The 20,580-nt window shown below is 43.6% G+C and overlaps 1 protein-coding gene across 4 annotated transcripts in view; it reads left to right on the forward strand.

The window, feature by feature from the left end:
- SLC39A14 (solute carrier family 39 (zinc transporter), member 14) overlaps window positions 1-10,926 on the forward strand; it is a 43,794-nt gene extending 32,868 nt beyond the window's left edge. For 3 of the 4 annotated variants that reach the window (XM_012662996.1, XM_012662997.1, XM_012662998.1), the window contains exons 5-9: window positions 2,638-2,760; window positions 3,461-3,646; window positions 3,778-3,985; window positions 4,924-5,108; window positions 7,826-10,926. In XM_012662996.1, coding sequence (XP_012518450.1) covers window positions 2,638-2,760; window positions 3,461-3,646; window positions 3,778-3,985; window positions 4,924-5,108; window positions 7,826-7,972 — 849 coding nt within the window. In that variant the 3' untranslated portion in view covers window positions 7,973-10,926. Of the gene's footprint in view, window positions 1-548; window positions 719-2,637; window positions 2,761-3,460; window positions 3,647-3,777; window positions 3,986-4,923; window positions 5,109-7,825 lie in introns of all 4 variants that reach the window. The other variant, XM_012662999.1, reaches the window with a different exon arrangement.
- The last annotated feature ends 9,654 nt before the right edge of the window (window positions 10,927-20,580 follow it).

Genomic DNA, 20,580 nt, shown 5'->3' on the forward strand with positions numbered 1-20,580 from the left:
GTTGTGTCTTGCACAAAGCAAACCAGGTCCAGGTGGTGTCGCGTGTGCCCACGTGGTACGGACTGGATATGCAAAAGCAAACACAGCGGCAGAATGATTAGTCTCTTTCCATGTGCTCTTGTTCCCATTAAAGAGCCCTCGAGTCCAAAGTCTGTCCTGGGCAGCCTCTGGTCGGCCCAAGCAGGCCTCACGTGTGTGGCAAGGCAGCACCCCGCCCTGCCATTCGCACCGGCTGCTGGGTATGACTCGGGCCACCCAAAGCAGCAGGGGCAGTAGTCACAGGGTTCCAAGGACACCTTGAATGCCTCCTCATTTCTCCTGAACCTGATTGAAGGAAATTTCATCGGACTTGAATCACTAACAAATTTTCTGTTTCTCTCTCCCTCCCTGCTTGTCTCTTTCTGATTTTTTCTTTTGTTTCCTTTGTTAATATCCACCAACACTTTCCTTATTGCCTCCCCGTCCCCTCCACCTTCTGTCCCCTATATGGTGGTTGCTGTGCCCTTCTCCCTGCCCTGGGTGGGGCTGGCCCTCCCTCCCGATGGCAGTGTGGGGATACGGTCTCCTCTGTGTGACCATCATCTCCCTCTGCTCGCTCATGGGGGCCAGCGTGGTGCCCTTCATGAAGAAGACCTTTTACAAGAGGCTGCTGCTCTACTTCATAGCTCTGGCGATTGGAACCCTCTACTCCAACGCCCTCTTCCAGCTCATCCCCGAGGTATGCCAAGCCAGAGCCTTCTCACGCCGGAGCATGCCGTCTCCTGGGGGACCAGGGCACCGTGGGAGGGCCTTCCATTTAGACACCTCGGGGTCCTTTCCTTTTGGAAAGTGAAGCTAGGACTAAGGCATGAGCTCGGAGAGGCAGCAGAGCGTGGGTTTAAGAGCCAGGTTCAAGTTCAAATCCCAGCTCCCCCATCTGTAGGTTCTGTGACCTTGAGCAAGCCACTTACCATTCTGTGCTTCTCTCCCCTCAGATGTGACATGGGGACAGCAGTAGGACCAACCTTAACATGATGTTTTGAGGGTTACATGAGTTAATATTTGTAAACGCCTAGTGCCTGGTGTCCGGGTAGTGCTATATAATGTGGAGTGGAAAGTAGCGTAGCGAGGTCACTGTGTGGCTCACTCTATGTCGCTCCGTTTGGGGCTTCTGGTGCAGAGAAGTATAAAACACATCAGTAAAACCCACAGGTCTCACTGAAAAGATCAGTCCTCCTCCATAGGGAGTTTTGGGGCAAAGGTAATCCATATAAAACAGTCTGGTTTCGCATATGTCGACGGTACCTTTGCCTAAGTTAACGAGAAAATTCTCCACCAAGGAAGAGGGAGCTGCGTGTTTGTAAGGTTTGGTAGTCAGCCTTGGATATGTCTCATCTGATTTGGTGTAATCGCCTCAGTGGACCTGTTAATTACAACAAGCACGGGAAGCTTCCCTGTAGGTGGTCTGGCAGGCCCGGACAAGGCCATGGTTGACGCCACACGCTTCTCGTAACACTATGTTTTCCAAAACACTGTTTTATTTTCTCTTAGTTGATCCTTAAGTCAACTCTGGCGTCTAGGACAAGTAATGTTTTACCCGCTGGAATCTGACTTGCACAAGAACACAACGCTCCCGCGCCTAGAATCCAGGTTTCGGGATTCCTGTAGCCATGGTTTTGTGTCCCACCATCCTTGGTGGCTTTTTGTGGAGAGCTCTTAGGTGTTCGTTTTCACCTCCCCTTTCCCTCAGATGGATTGACTCTCCTAAAAGGGCAACTTGAATGCGTGGTTTCACTGGGGCTGAATCTGGTCCCTTTAAAACGTAAAAGAAAAACACTTACCTTTTAAGTAGCCCAGAATTGCCTGTAGCTGTGATCAACTCCTATCTCTGACCTGTTCGTGAAAGGGCCACAGCCTGTTTCCGGTCAGAGCACAGAGGAGCAGGTCACCAGACGCTTTCACGAGGAGCCACCCTAGATCAAGAGCTTCACCTAGAATAGAATTCTCCTGATTTCTGGTCCCGTCTCCTTCCAGTGGATTCCTTTTCCCCCCACTTTAGTAAGTGAAGTTTTCAGGAAGAACTCAGAACAAAACCCCCCAAAATAGATGCTCTTTAGTAACGTAGTTTTCTTGGCTTTGTGGTCACCGGGAGGTCTGCGGTCGGGAAGATGCCGCAATTTCTTACTATTTAACTGGGAAATGGGTTTCCTGTTTTAGAAAGTGTAATTGCACCATCTCCCTCTGTGTTTACAGGCAGATCAACCAGGGACGCTAGATAAGATGAAAATAAACACAAGTGTCCTCTCCTTAAATATGGAATTTGCTGACAGAGTCCGCCTTTGTAGCAAAGTACCAGGAGAAATCAAAAGTAGAAAACCACATCCAAGGCTGTCCTTCCTGAGATTAAAATTCTACAGATGATCTGTGTTTCGCATCAAAAAATAAGCGTGAGAGAACCTGGCAGGTCTGGTGACGTCACATCAGAGAAGCATCAAGGGTTAGATTTTGCTGGGAAGAGAGAATGGGTAGACAGCAGAGTTTTTCCAATGTGTCTCTTTCCTTCCCTAGAGTCAAGGAAGTAGTTTAGAGAAGACAGGGAACCAGTGAAGACTTTTTTTTTAATTTTCTTAAACTCATTTTGTTTTCCTGGGTCCACAGGCTTTTGGTTTCAACCCACTGGAAGATTATTATGTCTCCAAGTCTGCAGTGGTGTTTGGGGGCTTTTATCTTTTCTTTTTCACAGAGAAGATCTTGAAGATGCTTCTTAAGCAGAAAAATGAGGTGAGGCCCAATTGTTGGTAAGGGACGTTCTTCTAGGAAAAGCACCCATCTCAAAAAATGCCGCCGATGTGTTTTGGTAGGGGTGTTAGCTCAGCAGCACAAATTTCATGAAACACAAATCCCTAGAGGAGATAATCCCATTTCACCTTGGGAGGATATTCCCCAGCGGGGGGCCAGTATGCCTTTTGTTGAGCAGTCATTTATCCCCTTTGCTTATTTCCTTAATACATATGTGTGTCTGTAGAAGACGGCAGAGGGCTTGATAACATAACGTTCATCGTGTATGAAGAATGACCGCAAAGAAACAGAACCGATTATTGTAGTACAGTTCCAAAAAGATACTCATATCTCTAGTGCCTGGCATGTCGTCATCCCTACATTGCTGCTGAATTGAGTGGAATTGGCCATTGCAAAGAAGGGACTCTAAATGTCTTGAGCCGTGGCTTCCTCACTGGAACGAGCATTTGCACTCAGGTGACAGCCTTGACACCTGTCTGACACCAGGTCCTTGCCTTCAGACTTGGTACAGCTCTATGTCATGGCTCTCCCTGCGTTTCTCTGTGTGTGAGCCGCGTGTGTCGTCTTGGATGGCGCGCATGAGGTCTTCCCCGCCCTTGGCGTACTTGGCTCTGAGTAGGCATTCAGTCGGGTCTGTGGTTTTGGGGAGTGTCCTGTTGACCCCTCCCTGTCGCCCCTGCAGCATCAGGGACATAGCCATTACGCCTCTGAGACGCTGTCTTCCAAGAAGGACCAGGAGGAGGGCGTGATGGAGAAGCTGCAGAATGGGGACCTGGACCACATAATCCCTCCGCACTGCAACAGCGAGCCAGACGGCAAGGCCCCCACCGCGGATGAGAAGGTCATCGTAGGCTCGCTCTCCGTGCAGGTCAGTGGCTGTCAGCTGCCTGGTGGGAGGAGCCTCTCAGGGGAGATGGCCTGGGTGACTCGGGCCCACCTTGAAGGCACCTGGTCCAGCCTTTGACTCTGTGCGGGCCGTGCGGATGTGCTTCCTCGTAGGACCTGCAGGCTTCCCAGAGCACCTGCTACTGGCTAAAAGGCGTCCGCTACTCTCACATCGGCACTCTGGCCTGGATGATCACCCTGAGCGATGGCCTCCACAACTTCATCGACGGCCTGGCCATCGGTGCCTCCTTCACTGTGTCCGTCTTCCAAGGCATCAGCACCTCGGTGGCCATCCTCTGCGAGGAGTTCCCGCACGAGCTGGGTGAGCAGGCGTCCCTGTTCCCCGTGTGCCACCTTGGTTGTCACATGGCTGGTTCCTTGCTACTCTCTGGCCCCACTCCCCACGGCACAATATTAAATACTTACTGTAACTAATCATCACACTCCCCGAGCTGTGTGTAATCTGATCATTCTTTAACAGTTGCATAGACAGTGATTTCAGAGGACGGTGTCCTTACAGGGATGTTTGTTCTCCTCCAGCCCCTATGCTGCCAACCGTTTCCTCACCTGTGCAGGGGGGTTAATGATCGTGCCTCTCTTTAGAATCATTGTGAAAATTAAAGAAAAACAAATGTCGAAAAGGCCTCAACACATCCCACACGCTATTCTGAGTGCTCAGTGGAGCGTGTCTCCTGTGTCACGCTAACCTTCCACAGGCTGGGCGTGCAAGCAGCCCGGCGGGTGGGGAAGTAGCTGGCCCAGGGCTTGGGAGGCGCTTAGTTTTACCCGTCAGAGGAAACGTGTAGAAAGCTGAGACTCTGGAGGCTCAGAGGCAACTCAAGGTCAAATCCTGGCTTTGCCACGGATTGGCTGTGACTTCGGGCAAATTATTTAACTTCCCTCAGTCTCAATTTCATTTCCTAAAAGCACTGATCATGGTAGTTGTGAGGAAGGGAGCTCCTTCTGTTTCGCTACCAATCAAAAGAGAAATGAGGCCAGTGCTAGCTTGGTCATCTGTTTTAAAAAATCCTGCGAATTATTTTCAGCCTCTAGGCTGGAAATACGTGGCCAATTTAGCAAATGAGAGTTCCTAAAAAGGAAGATGTAGGTGCCTTAGTCTTGTCACTTCAGTCTCAAGTCTAAGGCTGTCTTGCTTTTTACCCAGACGTCATCCATAGTTTAAGCAGGCTGACGTCATCAGTGTTCTCTGTCTCCTGAGACCTCGTGTGACTCTTATTTCAACATCCTTCCCCTGTGTAGGAGACTTCGTCATCCTGCTCAACGCAGGGATGAGCATCCAGCAAGCTCTCTTCTTCAACTTCCTCTCTGCCTGCTGCTGCTACGTGGGTTTGGCCTTTGGCATCCTGGCCGGCAGCCACTTCTCTGCCAACTGGATTTTTGCGCTGGCTGGAGGAATGTTTTTGTATATTTCTCTGGCTGATATGGTAAGTCTTCCCAGAGTTGATGCCACGTAGGCAAAATTGGGCCAGATTATTAAATTTGTTGGATTGGGAGGGCAGCTAAGGGAAAATTACGTATTTGGTTTTTTTGGTTTTTTTTTAAACAGCTTTATTTGAAGATGGCTGGGTGCGGTGGCTCACACCAGTAGTCCCAGCACTCTGGGAGGCCAAGGCAGGAGGATTGCTTGAGGCCAGGAGTTTGAGACCAGGCTGAGCAATATAGTGAGACCCTATCTCGCCAAAAAAAATAGAAAAATCAGGCAGGTGTGGTGACACAGGCCTGTAGTCTCAGCTACTCGGGAGGCTGAGGCAGGAGGATCGCTTGAGCCCCGGATTTTGAGGCTACAGTGAGCTATGATGATGCCACTGCACTCCGGCCCCAGTTGATAAAGCAAGAAACTGTCTACAAAAAAAAAAAAAAAATCTATATCTTCCAGCTTTATTGAGGTATCTTTCACATACCACACAATTTATCTGTTTTGTTTTTTTTGTTTGTTTTTTGTTTTTTTGAGATAGAGTCTCACTGTGTTGCCCAGGCTAGAGTGCCGTGGCATCAGCCTAGCTCACAGCAACCTCAAATTCCTCGACTCAAGCAATCCTTCTGCTTCAGCCTCCCGAGTAGCTGGGATTACAGGCATGCACCACCATGCCCGGCTAATTTTTTCTATATATTTTTAGTTGTCCGATTAATTTATTTCTATTTTTAGTAGAGACGGGGTCTCGCTCTTGCTCAGGGTGGTTTCGAACTCCTGAGCTCAAACAATCCACCCGCCTCAGCCTCCCAGAGTGCTAGGATTACAGGCGTGAGCCACCGCGCCCGGCTATCTGTTTAAGGTGTACAATTCAGTGGTTCTTGAGGGGATATTTGTTTTGTTTTGTTTGAGACAGTCTTGCTCTGTCACCCCAAGTAGAGTGCCGTGGCGTCATCACAGCTCACTGCAACCTCAAACTCCTGGGCTCAAGCGATCTCCTACTTCAGCCTCCAGAATAGCTGGGGCTACAGGCACATGTTACCATACCTGGCTGATTTTTCTACTTTTAGTAGGGCCAGTGGTCTTGCTCTTGCTCAGGCTGGTCTCGACCTCCTGACCTCAAGCAATCTTCCTGCCTCAGCCTCCCAGACTGCTAGGATTACAGGCATGCGCCACCATGCCTGGCCCAACAGCCATAGATTTTTAAAGGAGGAAAAGTTTATGTTTCTGTTAGCATATGTCATTAAAGAAAATCACTATACTCAATCTGGGGTCCTTACTGAAATATTATAGAATAGGTATATATATAGAGAGAGAGATAGATAAAAAGAGAAAAGGAGGGTGGGAGGAAAAGAAGGAAAGAAAATCACCCATCATCATTCTACCCTAAAACAACGATAACAATTAACACTTTGGTTTCTTTCTTTTTTGTCTCAATGTGTTATATGTGTCTGATTTTAAATATCTATACTCACACTGAATACACAATTTTATGTCAATTCCTTTTTTAACTTAATATATCATAGACATTTTTCTATGGTACGTACTCTTTGAAAATGTCCCTGTCCATGGCAGTATTATTTGGTGAGAGGATGTGCCTCAACTCCACAACTGGAATTGCTAGCTCTAAGGGAGGACACATGGTTTTAAGGTTTTAATATGTATTGCCAAATTGCTTTCTAAAAGAGCTTAACTTTTTTTTTTTTTTTTTTTTTTGCCCGGGTAGAGTGCCGTGGCGTCAGCCTAGCTCACAGCAACCTCAAACCCCTGGGCTCAAGCGATCCTCCTGCCTCAGTCTCCTGAGTAGCTGGGACTACAGGCATGCGCCACCATGCCCGGCTAATTTTTTCTATATATTTTTAGCTGTCCAATTAATTTCTTTCTATTTTTGGTAGAGACAGGGTCTCGCTCTTGCTCAGGTTGGTCTTGAATTCCTGAGGTCAAACGATCCACCCGCCTCGGTCTCCCAGAGTGCTAGGATTACAGGCGTGAGCCACCGCGCCCGGCCAGGGCTTAATCTTTTTAAGTGCACATTGTATTGTCCCTACTAACATTTGGTAGAACCATTTAGGTAGTTTTGAATTTACTAGTAAAACACCTTAATCTCTTGCATCTTTTGTATGACTAACGAGGCTGATTTCCTTTCCTTGTTTGTTGGCATGATGTGATCTTTAGGCTGTTTGCATGAATTATTTTTCCACATCCTTCGAAAATAGTAGTTTTGATGGGATGACGAGGGCGCCGACTACTACGCTTCAGCCTTGCCCCAGGGGAACATTTCGGATTCTCTCCTCTCTGGGGCACCCACCCGATGGTTAGGATTTTTGGGGGTGTTGCTTGATGGTCTTGTGGTTGTTACCTGTCTTGCAGTACGAGGCCTTGAGCCGCTCCCTTCTCTGTCCCCTTACGTAGTCACGTAATTTCCCGGAGAAGTGACATGGCAACATTTTGGTAGCAAAAAGACCTTTTCAGGTGCTTTTGAAGTGTGCCTTTTCATCAGAGTGCATTCAGTTTTAGACAGCACCTAAACGCAGCCCGGGCCACCTGCACGTTGAGGACTCTGTTTTATCCAGGTAGTCGTAAAGTCATGGCGACCACCTTAGAAAAAGGCTGTCATGTTCAAGGTCCGGCTGCTGCTGCTGCTGTCGGCCAGTTTGATCCACATCTCAAGCCCCGGCTGGGCCTGGACTTAGCAAGAAGGGAACTACAGCTCTCCTATCTCTCTTCCAGTTCCCTGAGATGAACGAGGTCTGTCAAGAGGACGAAAGGAAGGGCAGCATGTTCATGCCCTTCATCATCCAGAACCTGGGGCTTTTGACCGGATTCTCCATCATGCTGGTTCTCACCATGTACTCAGGACAGATCCAGATCGGGTAGGACCCGGGCCGCCCCGTCCCTGGCCCAAGGACTCCGCATCCACGAAGCACCACGGAAAAGGCAGTTCTGTGAAAAACCGACACAGCCTGTATTCCTGCATTCAAATGTCAGCTGTTTTTAAAACGCTCTATCCTAGGCATAAGCTGTCCTGGTAACCAGTCTCTAGGTAGTGCCTCCCACCCTCTCCTCTTCTCCTTTTCTCACAGTGACTCTAGAACCTGAATACAGCTTCCAAGGCAAGCCTGAATTTTTTCTCTGATCACCCTGGCCTCTTGCTCTTGGAACCAATGTCCAAAGATTTTGAATCCCTTCCCCAACAATGCAAAAATATAGCCAGTGGTTAAACTTGGTTAGAAATATCTCAAGAGGTGAATCCATAGTTTGGGGCCCATGAATCTTAAGTATGCATCTTGGACCTCAAGCTGGCCAATTCTGAACTGAGTTTACCTGTCTAGTCTCCCAGGGAAGAGACAGGAGATAGGAATCCTTCCCATTTGTTTAACGTCTGTTCAGTTGCCTATTCTAAAAGAGAACAGAAAATCAGAACAGAGGAGTAGGTGGGAGAGGGGTCAGGGGTCTTCCCGAGTGAGAGGGGAAGTAGAACCCACGATGGAAGTCTTGCCAGGAGGCTCATTGGTTCTGTGGCAGCACCTGGTGTTGCGTGGCTGTCCAGGTGAGCTAGCATGCAGGCATGGTTGCCCAGGCCTCCTCTTCTAGGTCGACACCGACAGCATGGAGGGTCAGGAGCTCTGTAAGAAAACACTTCTTTTTGCTGTGCTTTCCACCTCCCCTTCCCCTCTCCCATCACCCAAGAGACTTTTCGCTGCCTCCCTAGAAGCACATTCTGAGCACATTTAAGGTGTTTGCATCAGCGGGGAGACTGCACAAACGATCCTCCCCTGACTTGAAGAACTGGAGTTCAGCTTACGCTCTCCTTAGACAAGGATTGGAAATCAGACACGGGATCAGTGCAGGCAGAATTTAGGATTTGCTAATGACATGAATAAAAGTACAAATGACGGGGGACTCTGCAACGTAAGGTCAGAAACCTGGGCTGGGGCGCTGCTGCGGATGTTCGCGGCATGGGGCCCCGGCGGTTATGCCACCAGTGAGTTTTAAACGTCTTCTCTAGGTTACCACTTCCTCTCTCCCCAACCAAAAAAGGTCGAATCCTGTATCGAATTGAATACGAATTGCTCTAATTCCCTCCAGAAAATGGACGGCTAGACTTGTCTGTGAACCTGCAGGCCGGCCTCGGGCGCTGTGGAACTCACTGCAGAACTCTGGCTTCAAGGGGAGCTCATGCCCAGTTCACTAGGTGAATTGACTTATTATTATCATATTGATAATGTGAGATTCTTTAGCCACTTTGGGGAGCCAGTCTCTCCAGAAGCCTTTCTTAGTGGTGCCCACAGCCGCGGCCGAGGGGCCATGTTCGCGAATGGATTCGTGTGCGTGACTGACGAGCGGGCTGGTTCGTCGCCAACACCTGCGTTTTTCTGTCCTCGCACGGAAAAACTGTCCACTCTCAGTAATTAAAAGCAGCATCTATTTTGTTTTTTCTTCTTGGGAAACATCCCTCAAACCAGGAATATTCTCAAAAAGAACATGAATGAGCAGGAAAACTGCTGGTGGTACTTGATAAGATTTTCTCCTTGCCTTGCCTGTTGATGTCAGCAGATTTTGGGAATAGGCTGGAGGAGGAGGAAAACGTCAGTGATTGAGATTCTAGATTAAATATCAGGACTGACTCCTGATGGGATTATGGTCCAGTTTTTACCAAAGAACCAATTCCTTGAATGTTGGAATCTAACTTTTTATATTATTATTGTTACTGCTGTTGTTTTAGAATGATTCTTCATCTTTTCTGTTTTATTTTTCTCAACCCGCTTTCAGGAGCTAGCAGAAAACAACACTCAAAAAGTTTAAGACTCTGGAACATTTTTGCTTTCTACTTAACTCACATTGCTGTATTAAATTGATAATTTGAGCATTCCCTATAGAGCCTGCCATTCCTTAAAAATACCCTTTGGGAGTAGAATATGAAGAGTTAGAGTTTAGTGGGTTTCTAGTGTAGGAGATGAGCTCAAAAATACAATCTTTAATACGTTGAGACATGAAATATGAAATAGTAGGGGGCTTTCCCTTTTTGTGCACACCTATATTAACTTAAGAAATTTCCTTTCATGGACGGCTGCCTCAAAGGGAAATCCTCTTTAAACTGTAATTGGAGGAGAGGTCAGTCCTAGGCGGAGCTTAGGAGGGGTGGAGACACTCAGATCACCCGGCTGATTGGAAGTTGCCATTGGCAACAGATTTGTCTCACGAGTTGAAAATATGGCAATTTCTTTTTGACTTTGAAATGTTGAATTTGCTGTTTTAAGCATCTGTACATACTAGAAGTCTGAGGGGTCGCAAGTTGTTTTGAGGACTTCTGCCACCCCTGCCATTAGCAGCTTCAGCCTCTCTCTTTTGGATGGACCTGCTCCTGCTAATGTTAGCAAGGAAAGCATGTCATATGCAGGAACAGCAAGCCAGGGACAGGGGCTCTGCTGCTTCTCACCTCGCCACTAGTGGACAGGTTGCCACTGTCCTTGTCCCTAAAGGGATAGCTTCAGTGTCAACCACCAGTGTTCCTCACTGGTCCTTCACCTTGGGTTTAAAAAGAAGGCTTCTCTGTTTGGGTAACCTGAGATCTGCTTTCACTAAGTCCTCTTCCCAAGAGATGGTAATATGCTGGAAATCTGCTTTAAAAAAAAGAAAGTCTGATTTTTGCAAGAGAGGATAGGATTTTATTGTTCACATTACCCTTTACAGTTCTGCAATTCCATCACAGTATTTTTTTAAATAACTCAGGTGTTATGAGAAGAAATTAGAAAAGAAAATTAACTTATGTGGACTGTAAATGTTTTATTTGTAAGATTCTATAAATAAAGCTATATTCTGTAATTGTTGAGACTCTGGCGTGATCATTTGCAATAATTACGTGGACGTAACCAAGACTGAACACAAGGTGGCGATGGTGTCTCATCGGCTTGCAAAGTTCTGTTTTACCAGATCCAACTTACTTTTTCACTGGGATTTTAGAAGGAACCTTATGCGTCCTAATTTGCTCAGTTTAAAATTGATCGGTTTCTCTTTTATGGAGCCTATGTCTCCACTGTGTTGCAGGATAAAAGAATCGTGGTGTTTCCTAAGAAGAGTTTTCTATCACCCTGTTTAATATAAATCCACGATTTGGAACATGTAGAGTTGGCTTAGTTCGTTTACACTCTCTTTGTGTCCGTCAGGAGACCTAAAATTCTAAAGCTAGTCTCATTCCAGCTTAGTTACAGGGCCAGGGATCTCTTGTTTTTCTTCAACAATAGAAACGAGTGATAAGGTACCAGCGTTGATTCAGTCTCATGATGACATAGGTTAGAGATTTCCAAATGCCTATTGCTCAGTCCTTCATTTTTTTAAACTCAAGAATAATATATTAAGTGGCTCATGTTGGCCTTTTAATTTTCATGACCTAGCTACTCCACCGTTTGCTGGCATTGTTCAAAGTGACAGTCACCGCCCTTCAGCTTCTGCCACCTTCTGGAAATCTATTTCTGCCCACACTCCCTACTTGCCTTCCCCAGCTGGGTTCGGTGTCTCTCTCTGTATACCTCAGTTACAGGACTTGCGTTGTAATTTCTGTTCTCTGTACGCTAGATTCCTTCTGGGTGGAGATTCTGTCTGGTTTCTTTCTATGATGTCAGTACCTGCCACACAGAAAGAATGAATGAAAAGACCAAATGAAAATGGCTTTAAGTTCTGTTTGTGAAGATGCTCTTTTTCCATCAGCAGCAGTTCTGCTGTGTGTTCCTGTCACTGGTGATGGCTCTGCGTGTGCCTTGTCACCTGGTCCACCTTTATTTAGAAACCTAAGTTTGAGAGAGGTGAATTTGTGGCCCACGCAGAACAGAGCTGAGCAAAGTAAACAGGCCATTAAGCAGATTAAAACCTTGACCGTAGCCATCTCTTTGTAATTCTCTTAACTCACTAAGCCATTTAGGACGTTTTTTTGGTGGAAGGTGAAATACACTAAAATTCAAAAGATGCTATAAGTTAATGTTGTCTTATTTTGTTGCTTCTGCACACTCTTTTGTACCATTCAGTGATGCTTAGATCAGATTTGAGCAAAATGCATTTCAAAAAAATAATGACACTAAATGCAGACATAGGGTTTTCGGTGGAAAAATAAAATGCCCATCTAGTTTAAAGTTTGGGGACTCTTCATGATCTGGTGTGAAATAGACTTGAAGAATGATGGGATCAGATCCCACCAGAGGTGAATCCCTTTCATCCTTCTGGAATAAACAATTACATTCCACTCCTGATACGTGGCTTTCAGATGACCTTTTTTTTTTTTTTTAGTAGTGGAACAAATCAGTGGTTGGGAAAGATCCAAAGGTCCTTATCAGCCTTCAGCTAAATATGTTAAGAACTGCCAGCAAAAAAAAACAAAACATTTTTCCTTCCAACATCACGACCTGTTCTTGCCAGGTATCTATTCAGGGTTTATTTTAAATGAAGAAAGGAAGTTAACAGACTGTTCTTCCTATGTGACAGCAATCTTTGACCCAGCAGTGGGTGAGATTCCGAGGTGGTAGTACCAATTATAGTTAAGGAATAACCCCAAAGTGTTATAACCCTGGCAATCATAAGCCAAGAAATAGTTCTTTTTCCATTAGGCTCTGGATGTTTTTTTCTGCGTCTGTGGTTTGCTTATAGATCTTGGGAACATTGAGGTTGCTTAAGAATAAACTTGGGCAGTAATCCACACGTCCCAAATATATGCTTGTAGCACATAGCCATCAGGAACTTCCCAGTGCAGGCCCCTGTCAAAAAAATCTTGATGAAGTAATTCTAAATGAAATGCTTTCAAAATACATCTTCCTGCATTTGGCTAACATTTTAAATGCGTCAGAATCTAAGAATGACACCCAAGCCAGTTAACTGGAAGTTCCTTCTAAGAGCATGATGTCAACCTTTGGGTTTTAAGAAGGAAAACAACTAAATCAATAAAGGTTTGTTTTTTTTTTTTTAATGCTTAAATAATTATAGATGCTAATAAGGAAGAAAAAAACCTCTTTGTTCTTGAGTATTCTCCTAGTATAGCAGATTCTTTCAAGTGGCATGTTCCCTATAACTTATTGAGGTTACAAGCTCTTTTGATGCCATTGTCTGGTCGCATTCTATAGACATGGCCCTTGAGAAGAAATTAAGATCTTATGCTGCCAAATTCACACAGGTTAAATATTGTAGTTATCATGCAAATAGGGTTTTTTTTTTCCCTTCCTAAGGAAAATGGAGTAAATAGGATAGAGAGATGGAATTTAGATTTTTCTTTTCTGGGAAAGCTGGTTTTTTTGTTTGTTTTTTAAGATGGGACAGAGTCTCTGTCGCCCAGGCTAGAGTGCAGGGGCGCAATCATAGTTCACTATAGCCTCAAACTCCTGGACTCAAGCGATCCTCCTGCCTTAGCCTCCTGAGTGGCTGGGACTATAGGCATACGCCACCACACTCAGCTATTTTTAATTTTTTAAAAATTTTTTGTAGGGGGGGGGTCTCACTATGTTGCTCAGCCTGGTGTTAAACTCCTGGCCTCAAGTGATCCTCCTGCCTGGGCCTCCCAAAGTGCTGGGATTACAGGTGTGAGCCATGAAAAGCTGATTTTTTAAAAAATTGAAGCATATTGATTTTTCAGTATAGATGGTTCAATTATATACTTCTACTAAAAGGGCAGATAAAATCTAAATATTAAGAGATCTAAATGTCATCTTCATTTTGGCTTTAAGGTAAATTCCTATAAATCTATTTTCCTAATTATGCCCTACTTAGCCTAGTAGAAAATGATTTTGCATTCCTTGCATGGTTAATACATTACAACATTTTGTTTCAAAACTGAGGCTGACTGCATGGGAAGACTGCCCTGATCTAGCTGAGAGTAATATTTTTTTCACTGAAAAACTTAAAAGCAGCTTTATAAACTAGTTTAAATGAGAAAGTCCTTGGAAGCATGTTTTAAGTTTGGTAATTTTTAAAGCAAATGAAAATAAGCAAGAACCAATGCAAATCTACTTCCCCGGACTTCTGGAGCCTTTTTCAGCAACAAAGAGTACAGGATTTTGCGTCCAAAAGAATGGATTTGTGTCAATTTCATCATTGACTATCTGTGATCTCTAATGATACGTTCAACCTCTATATACCTAATGTCTTCATGAAGAAGAAATTATAATTTTTACACTATCTCTATGAGCATAATGTGAACTAAGTGTATGCAAAAAGTGTTTTTATAAATTAAAACTCTGTACCAGTAGTAATTAACGTTTTATTCTTTGCATTCCTTTGAGGATCTGAAAAATACAGGTTTTCCCACACATTCTCACCCCCACCCCCAAGCACGTATAAATATACTCCAAACCTTAATTTCTTTGTTTTTGTTTTTTCACCCCCTTGGTCAATTGGCATAAACCTTAATTTCATTTACAGTTGGGAGCAGGATGGGGACGGGAGGGAGAGAAGGGAATGATCTCTTGAAGCCCCTGTGTCCCAGGTTAAGAACTTCTGCCCCAGACAAGAGTAAGGTGATAGTCACGCATTCAACAAATTGTTGAGCTCCCTTTGTGCCAGGTATAGTATGACAGAGCAGGGAACAAGACAGACAGACAAAGGCCCTTCCCTTAAGGAATGAGGGCAAAATAAACACAAAAACAAGTGCTACAGGTAGATTAGCACGGGGTAAGGAGGTTGAGAATGGGCAGACAGGGGTATCTGTAGCTACGGTAGTCAGGAAAGTCCTCTGAGCAGACATCTGAGTTGAGCTACAGCTTTGCACATCTAGAAGAGACGTTCCAAGCAAAAGGAGCCAGCAAATACAAGAGCTCTGGGACAAAACAAGCTTGGTGTTTTTGAGGCCAGTATGTGTAAACTGTAGTATATGCAGCATAAACAAGGCCAGTCTGAACTGTAGCAGACATGCAAGAGATTTGATCTGACCATTTGGGAAAGGAAAAGTCATTAGAGGGTTTTAATCAGAGGAATGACAAATCAGTTTTATGCTCTAAATTTAGAAAGACCTGCTGTATAGAAAAATGGACTGTAGGGGGAGTAAGTTGATAGGATATAGCATCTGAGGAAAGGGGACCGTGATTCTAAAGTTTTGGTCCGAGCAGCTTGATGATGCCAGTGCTGTTGACCTGTGCAATGCTGGAGCCCAGGTGTGCGAGGGACATTAAATTCTATTCTCTGGACTCTGTGCCATTATGAAGTGATTGCCATTTCTCCTGTTTTGTGATGATGCAAACAACAGTAAGAGGAAGTGATGGCAGCTTTGGGGCTCCCAATTCTCATCACGGTTCTCATAAGGGGTTTGCACACGACCCAAAAAATGGCCTGAATATCACCCTGTCCATATATATCTACCGGTCAGCAGAACTTCCATTTGCATTCTTTACTTTCAAGTATCTAAAGTGATTATTACTAATAATTTGATATCAGGCTATGATTGGTAGGATGTTGCTTTGGGCCATGTTTTTCTAATTACAAAAATATGTTTTTATCTCAACTTGGTAATTTTTTTGGATATCAAGACGGGGGGGCCAATGCCAAGCTAATTTAATCAAAACTAAATGTACTCGTACAAAGATACAAATTAAATATAGTACATGATGTCCATAAAGTATGTGTTACTAATAAAAACATTATGGTAGTGCTTTTTATATAAAATTAGTGATTATACACTATAAAATACCTTTTATTCTGTGTGGCTATTTTAGAAATGCTCATTTTACTCTAGTTTTCAAAATATTCTATAATTCTCCTGCCTGCATTTAACACAGAAGTTTAATATTTAATGGATTCATATAAATAGAAACTGAAGCCAGGTTACTTTTATACAACAGTGGAAGCAAGGATTCTCTGAGCTTTTGTTAAATTAAAAGCCTTCATAATTATGTCTCAGAGGAGCTGGTCATTAATTAAGATTCAGGAGGCGCTTAGAGAGTTTCATAAGGAAATCCACTGAATCTCACAAGCCCTGTAAGATGGAAACCTAGATTTGAAGAAATTAGTAGAAATGCCACTTAGACATGAATCTTGGTTATTTCAAATATTTATGTCAATTCTGATCGATGTAGAAAGTAAAAGGGAAGGGATACAAAATTCGCCAACTGGATACCTGGCCAGGTGGGTAGGTCTGCATGGTGAATGAATGAGACAGCTCTCCAGTTATTGCTGGGAACTGTTACTACAATGACTCTAAAATAACCACCATCCCACCAATGAACGTAAATCTCATTCATTATAGAAAAAATTGTTTGGGAAGGGCACGTAGTTAGAGTTTTCTTCATTTTATATTTTCATCAAGTGGCTCTAGATTTTTTTTTTTTAATCAGAGAAGTCATTGAGAAAGTCTTGCAAATAAATGTTTAATGCTACTGGAAATTGGCCTTCAAAAGAAAAGAGCACTTTATTTATTTTCACCCATTTATACAGCAATACTTGCTCACTATAGAAAATTTGAAAAAAATACAGAAAATTATTAGCTTTTAGAGACAGGGTCTTGCTCTGTCACCTAACCTGGAGTGCAGTGGTGCAATCATAGCTCACTGTAACCTTCAACTCCTGGGTTCAAGGGATCCTAGCTAGAACTACAGGTACACGCCACCACACCTGGCTAATTTTTACCTTTTTTTTTTTGGTAGAGATGAGGCCTCTATGTTGCCCAGGCTGGTCTCAAATTCCCGGCCTCAACTGATCCTCCCGCCTCGGCTTCCCAGCGTGCTGGGATTATAGGCATGAGCCAATGTGTTTGGCTTGAGTCTTTTGTTTGCTTGTTTATTAACAAAATGAGAACCATACCGTATATGGTTATATTTTAGCTTTTTTACTTTTCAATATTTTCTGAGGCTTTTCTCGTGTCATCAAATATCTTTCTAATCTAAAATATGATATTTCCTAATTGCATAATGATTCATCCAATATCGTACTTCATTTAATCATTTTCCTATACAAATAAAATAATATAGTATGTAGTATTTTGTCTTGCTTCTTTTGCTAAGCATAATTTTTTTGAGATTCATCCATATTGCTGCATGTACCAGTAATTATTTCTCTTTTATTAATATTAGATTAATAGTATTCCATTGTATGGATAATTATTGCTGTTGGGTAAAATACGTAAGAGTAGAATTACTGGGTCATAGAGTAGATTATATTTTAATTTTATGAGAAACTTCCAAACTGTTTTCCAAAGTTTTGGTACCATTTTACTCTCCCACTAACAATATATAAGAGTTCCAGTTGCTCCCATACGGTCAACACTTGGTATTGATGGATTTGATTTTAGCTATTTTGGTAAGCTAGTGAAGTGGCATCTCGATATGGTTTATTTTTCATTTCCCTAATAACCCAATGATGTTAAAAATCTTTTCATTGGCCATACATATATCTTCATTTATTGATACCATCAAATCCCTTTCCAGAGCATTTGTACTAGTTAACAATGCTACCAACAGTGTCATGTTTTAAAAATGTTTTCTAATTTGCTTCATGACTAGCCTGAGCAAGAGTGAGACCCCATCTCTACTAAAAAAAGAAAAGTTAGCTGGGCGTGGTATGGGACTCTAGTCCCAGCTACTTGGGAGGCTGATACAGGAGGATCGCCTGAGCCCAGGAGTTTGAGGCTGCAGTGAGCTATGATGATGCCGCTGCACTCTACTCAGGGCGACAGAGTGAGACTCTGTCTCAAAAAATAAATTTTTCCAATTTGCTATGTGAAAAATAGCATCTTATTTTAATCTTCATTTTATTACTTTATTTGCATTATTTTATTACTAATGAGGTTGAACTTTTTTTGATTTTTAGTGCCTTATATTTTATTATTTTGTGAATTGTTTGTTCATGGCCTTTGATCATACTTATATTGTAGAGCTCTTTTTATAGACAGGGAAATATTCTTACCCTAACATATGAGATGTAAATATTTCCCCAGTTTTATGCCTTTTAATCGTGTTTATCGTTTTCAAGTAGTCAAGCATAGCAATCTTTTGTGATTGCTTTCATTACTTTTGTGGTAAGAAAGTCCTTATCTGAGTTCACTGAATTAGCTTTTTTTTTTTTTTTTAGAAGGGGGTCTTGCCGTGTTGCCCAGGCTGGTCTCACATTCCACTCCAGGTTTCAAGTGATCCTCCTGTCTCAGCCTCCGGAGTAGCTGGGATTACAGGTGTAAACCACCGTGCCAGGTTATGAATTCACTGAGTTGGTTTTGATCTGATAAATGCACACACTGGGGCAGGGAGTGTCAGCATCTATTGGCATCTATTAGTGCTACTAGAATAACCACAATTATCAGAATAGGATAATTACTTCATTTTCTTCTAGATTTTTTTGCCTTTATATTTTACATATACTCTTTTTACACTTAAAAAGGGTAAATTTTTATTATATGTAAATTATGCATCAATAAGCTTAATTTAAAAAAACAGAAACAGAAGTTTTATTGAAATACTATTTGATCTTTCTGTGTGAGATGTACTATGATCTGTTCCATTCCATTCCATTCTTTTTCATTACAACAAAACAAGACAAAGAAACAAAGAAACAAGATCATGGATAGTGACCAAATCAATAGATTTTACAACATATTAACCCATTAATTGCAACCTATGCATCATGATCCATAACTTGAAAAATCCTGGTCTATGTTTTGTTACAGTTAGTATAAGTAAAAGGTGGTGAATGTATGAAATACACTCAGAATGTCTGCAGAAATATGTATATATATGTAAATGTATGCATATATTAACAATAGCAATGAACTACTTATAAGAGGGAACCGGGGTGCCAGATTCGGCAGCACACATACTAACATTGGAATGATACAGGGAAGATTAGCATGGCCCCTGCAGAGGATGACATGCAAATTCATGCAGCATTAAAAGAAAAAAAAAGGAAGGAAACTGAGGAACTGAGGATCAAGGAAAGGAGTGAGAATTTAATTTCCTGTACACACGTATTTAATTTTTTTAAACCATGCATATACGTTACTTTTAAAAAATATATTAAAACATTGAAAAGGAAAGAGAAAAATCCTGAGAGCAGAGTCAAGTTCAAGTTGTAGTTTTAATTCCCTGTGTGACAGTGGTTAAGCTGCTTAGCATCTTGAGGCCCATTCACTTATCTGTCATGTAATAATGTTGGTCCATATGAATCCTTAGACCTTGACCTCTTAGATATTCCAGTTGTCCAGTCAACCCCTATCTACTGGGGCATATTAGATTATTGTATATAAGAAAAGGTGATGTAGTAATTCATTATATCAGCAAATATTTACTGAGCAACCATGATATAAATGGACCAGGCTAGAAACTGGGGATATAGTCTCTGCCTCAGTGGTCTAGGTGGGTAAACAGCCACACGTCAATAAACAATAACTCTGCCAAGCATTAGGTGGTGTTGATCTGTTTACAAAATGCTCCTGGTCCATGGAAGGAGGAACCTTAACTTCTACCTGGATGGATTAAGAAAGGCTTCAGAGAGGTGATTGTAACAGGGCAAGATCTTAAGGACATGGCTAACCTTGTCAGTCAAAAGTGGAGAAGGAAGGGTGTTCCAGGCAGTAAGGACTGCACCTCCAAAAGTGCAGAGCTCTGGACACATCCACCATATTCCAACCCCACACCTCCCTACAGCTTTGCCCAGCCTAGGACACCTCCCTGCCTCCTTGCTCTTCAAATCCCATCCTTCCTTGGAGGGCCACACCCCGGAAAGAGCATAGCAAATGATTTCATGTGGCCAGCCTGAAAGGTCCCAGTGAGGCCGCGGAGGGAGAGGAGCTCTGCAGGTGCGTTAAAGTAAGGCCGGCAAGGAGCTGGGGGGCCAAGTGAACATGATCCCAAGGGCAATGGGAGCCACTGAAGGGAGATGAAGAGCAGAGTCGGCAGCCAGATTTGCTGCAGAGGTTGACTCTGGGGTCAGTGCAGAGAATGCATTGGGGGTGTCAAGACCGAAGACTCAAGGACCAGTGAAGAGGCCAATGCACCAGAGGGTCAGCTGCCGTCACTCCCAGCCTTTCCACCCTGAGAACAGCTGACTCTATTGACCACGTGAGACAGACTCTCACAGAGAGCAGACCGTGCCCCCTGCTCAGGTCTGTGTCTGGTGCAAACCACCTGAAAGCCCTTTGAAACCTCTATCGGGAGGATGTCAAAGCAAGGCAAGGTGATGGGGGAAGGCTTCTGGTCATCTCAGTTTATGCAGATCAAAGCTTTTCCACCTGGAAGTGTGGCCCCAGAACAATCCAAAGATCTAACTCTCCCTTCCATTGCAGAGACGGAAAGCGAAGGGAACTGTTAGGAAGGAGCAGTGCCGGACACGAAGGCTGCTAGCTCCCACTTCAACGTGCACACGTGTCACCTGGGAATCTTGCTAGAATGCAGATTCTGCCTCGGTAGGTCTGGGCTGTGGCCTGAGAGTCTGCTTCCAAGGGAGCTGCTGGACCATAGACTATACTGTGCGTATCAAGGGTTCAGGCCACATAGCATACACATGGCAGTCCTGGGACTTCAACCCAGGTC

This window comes from Propithecus coquereli, unplaced genomic scaffold (genome assembly GCF_000956105.1).
Source record: "Propithecus coquereli isolate 6110/MARCELLA unplaced genomic scaffold, Pcoq_1.0 Scaffold79, whole genome shotgun sequence".
Lineage (NCBI taxonomy): Eukaryota > Metazoa > Chordata > Mammalia > Primates > Indriidae > Propithecus > Propithecus coquereli.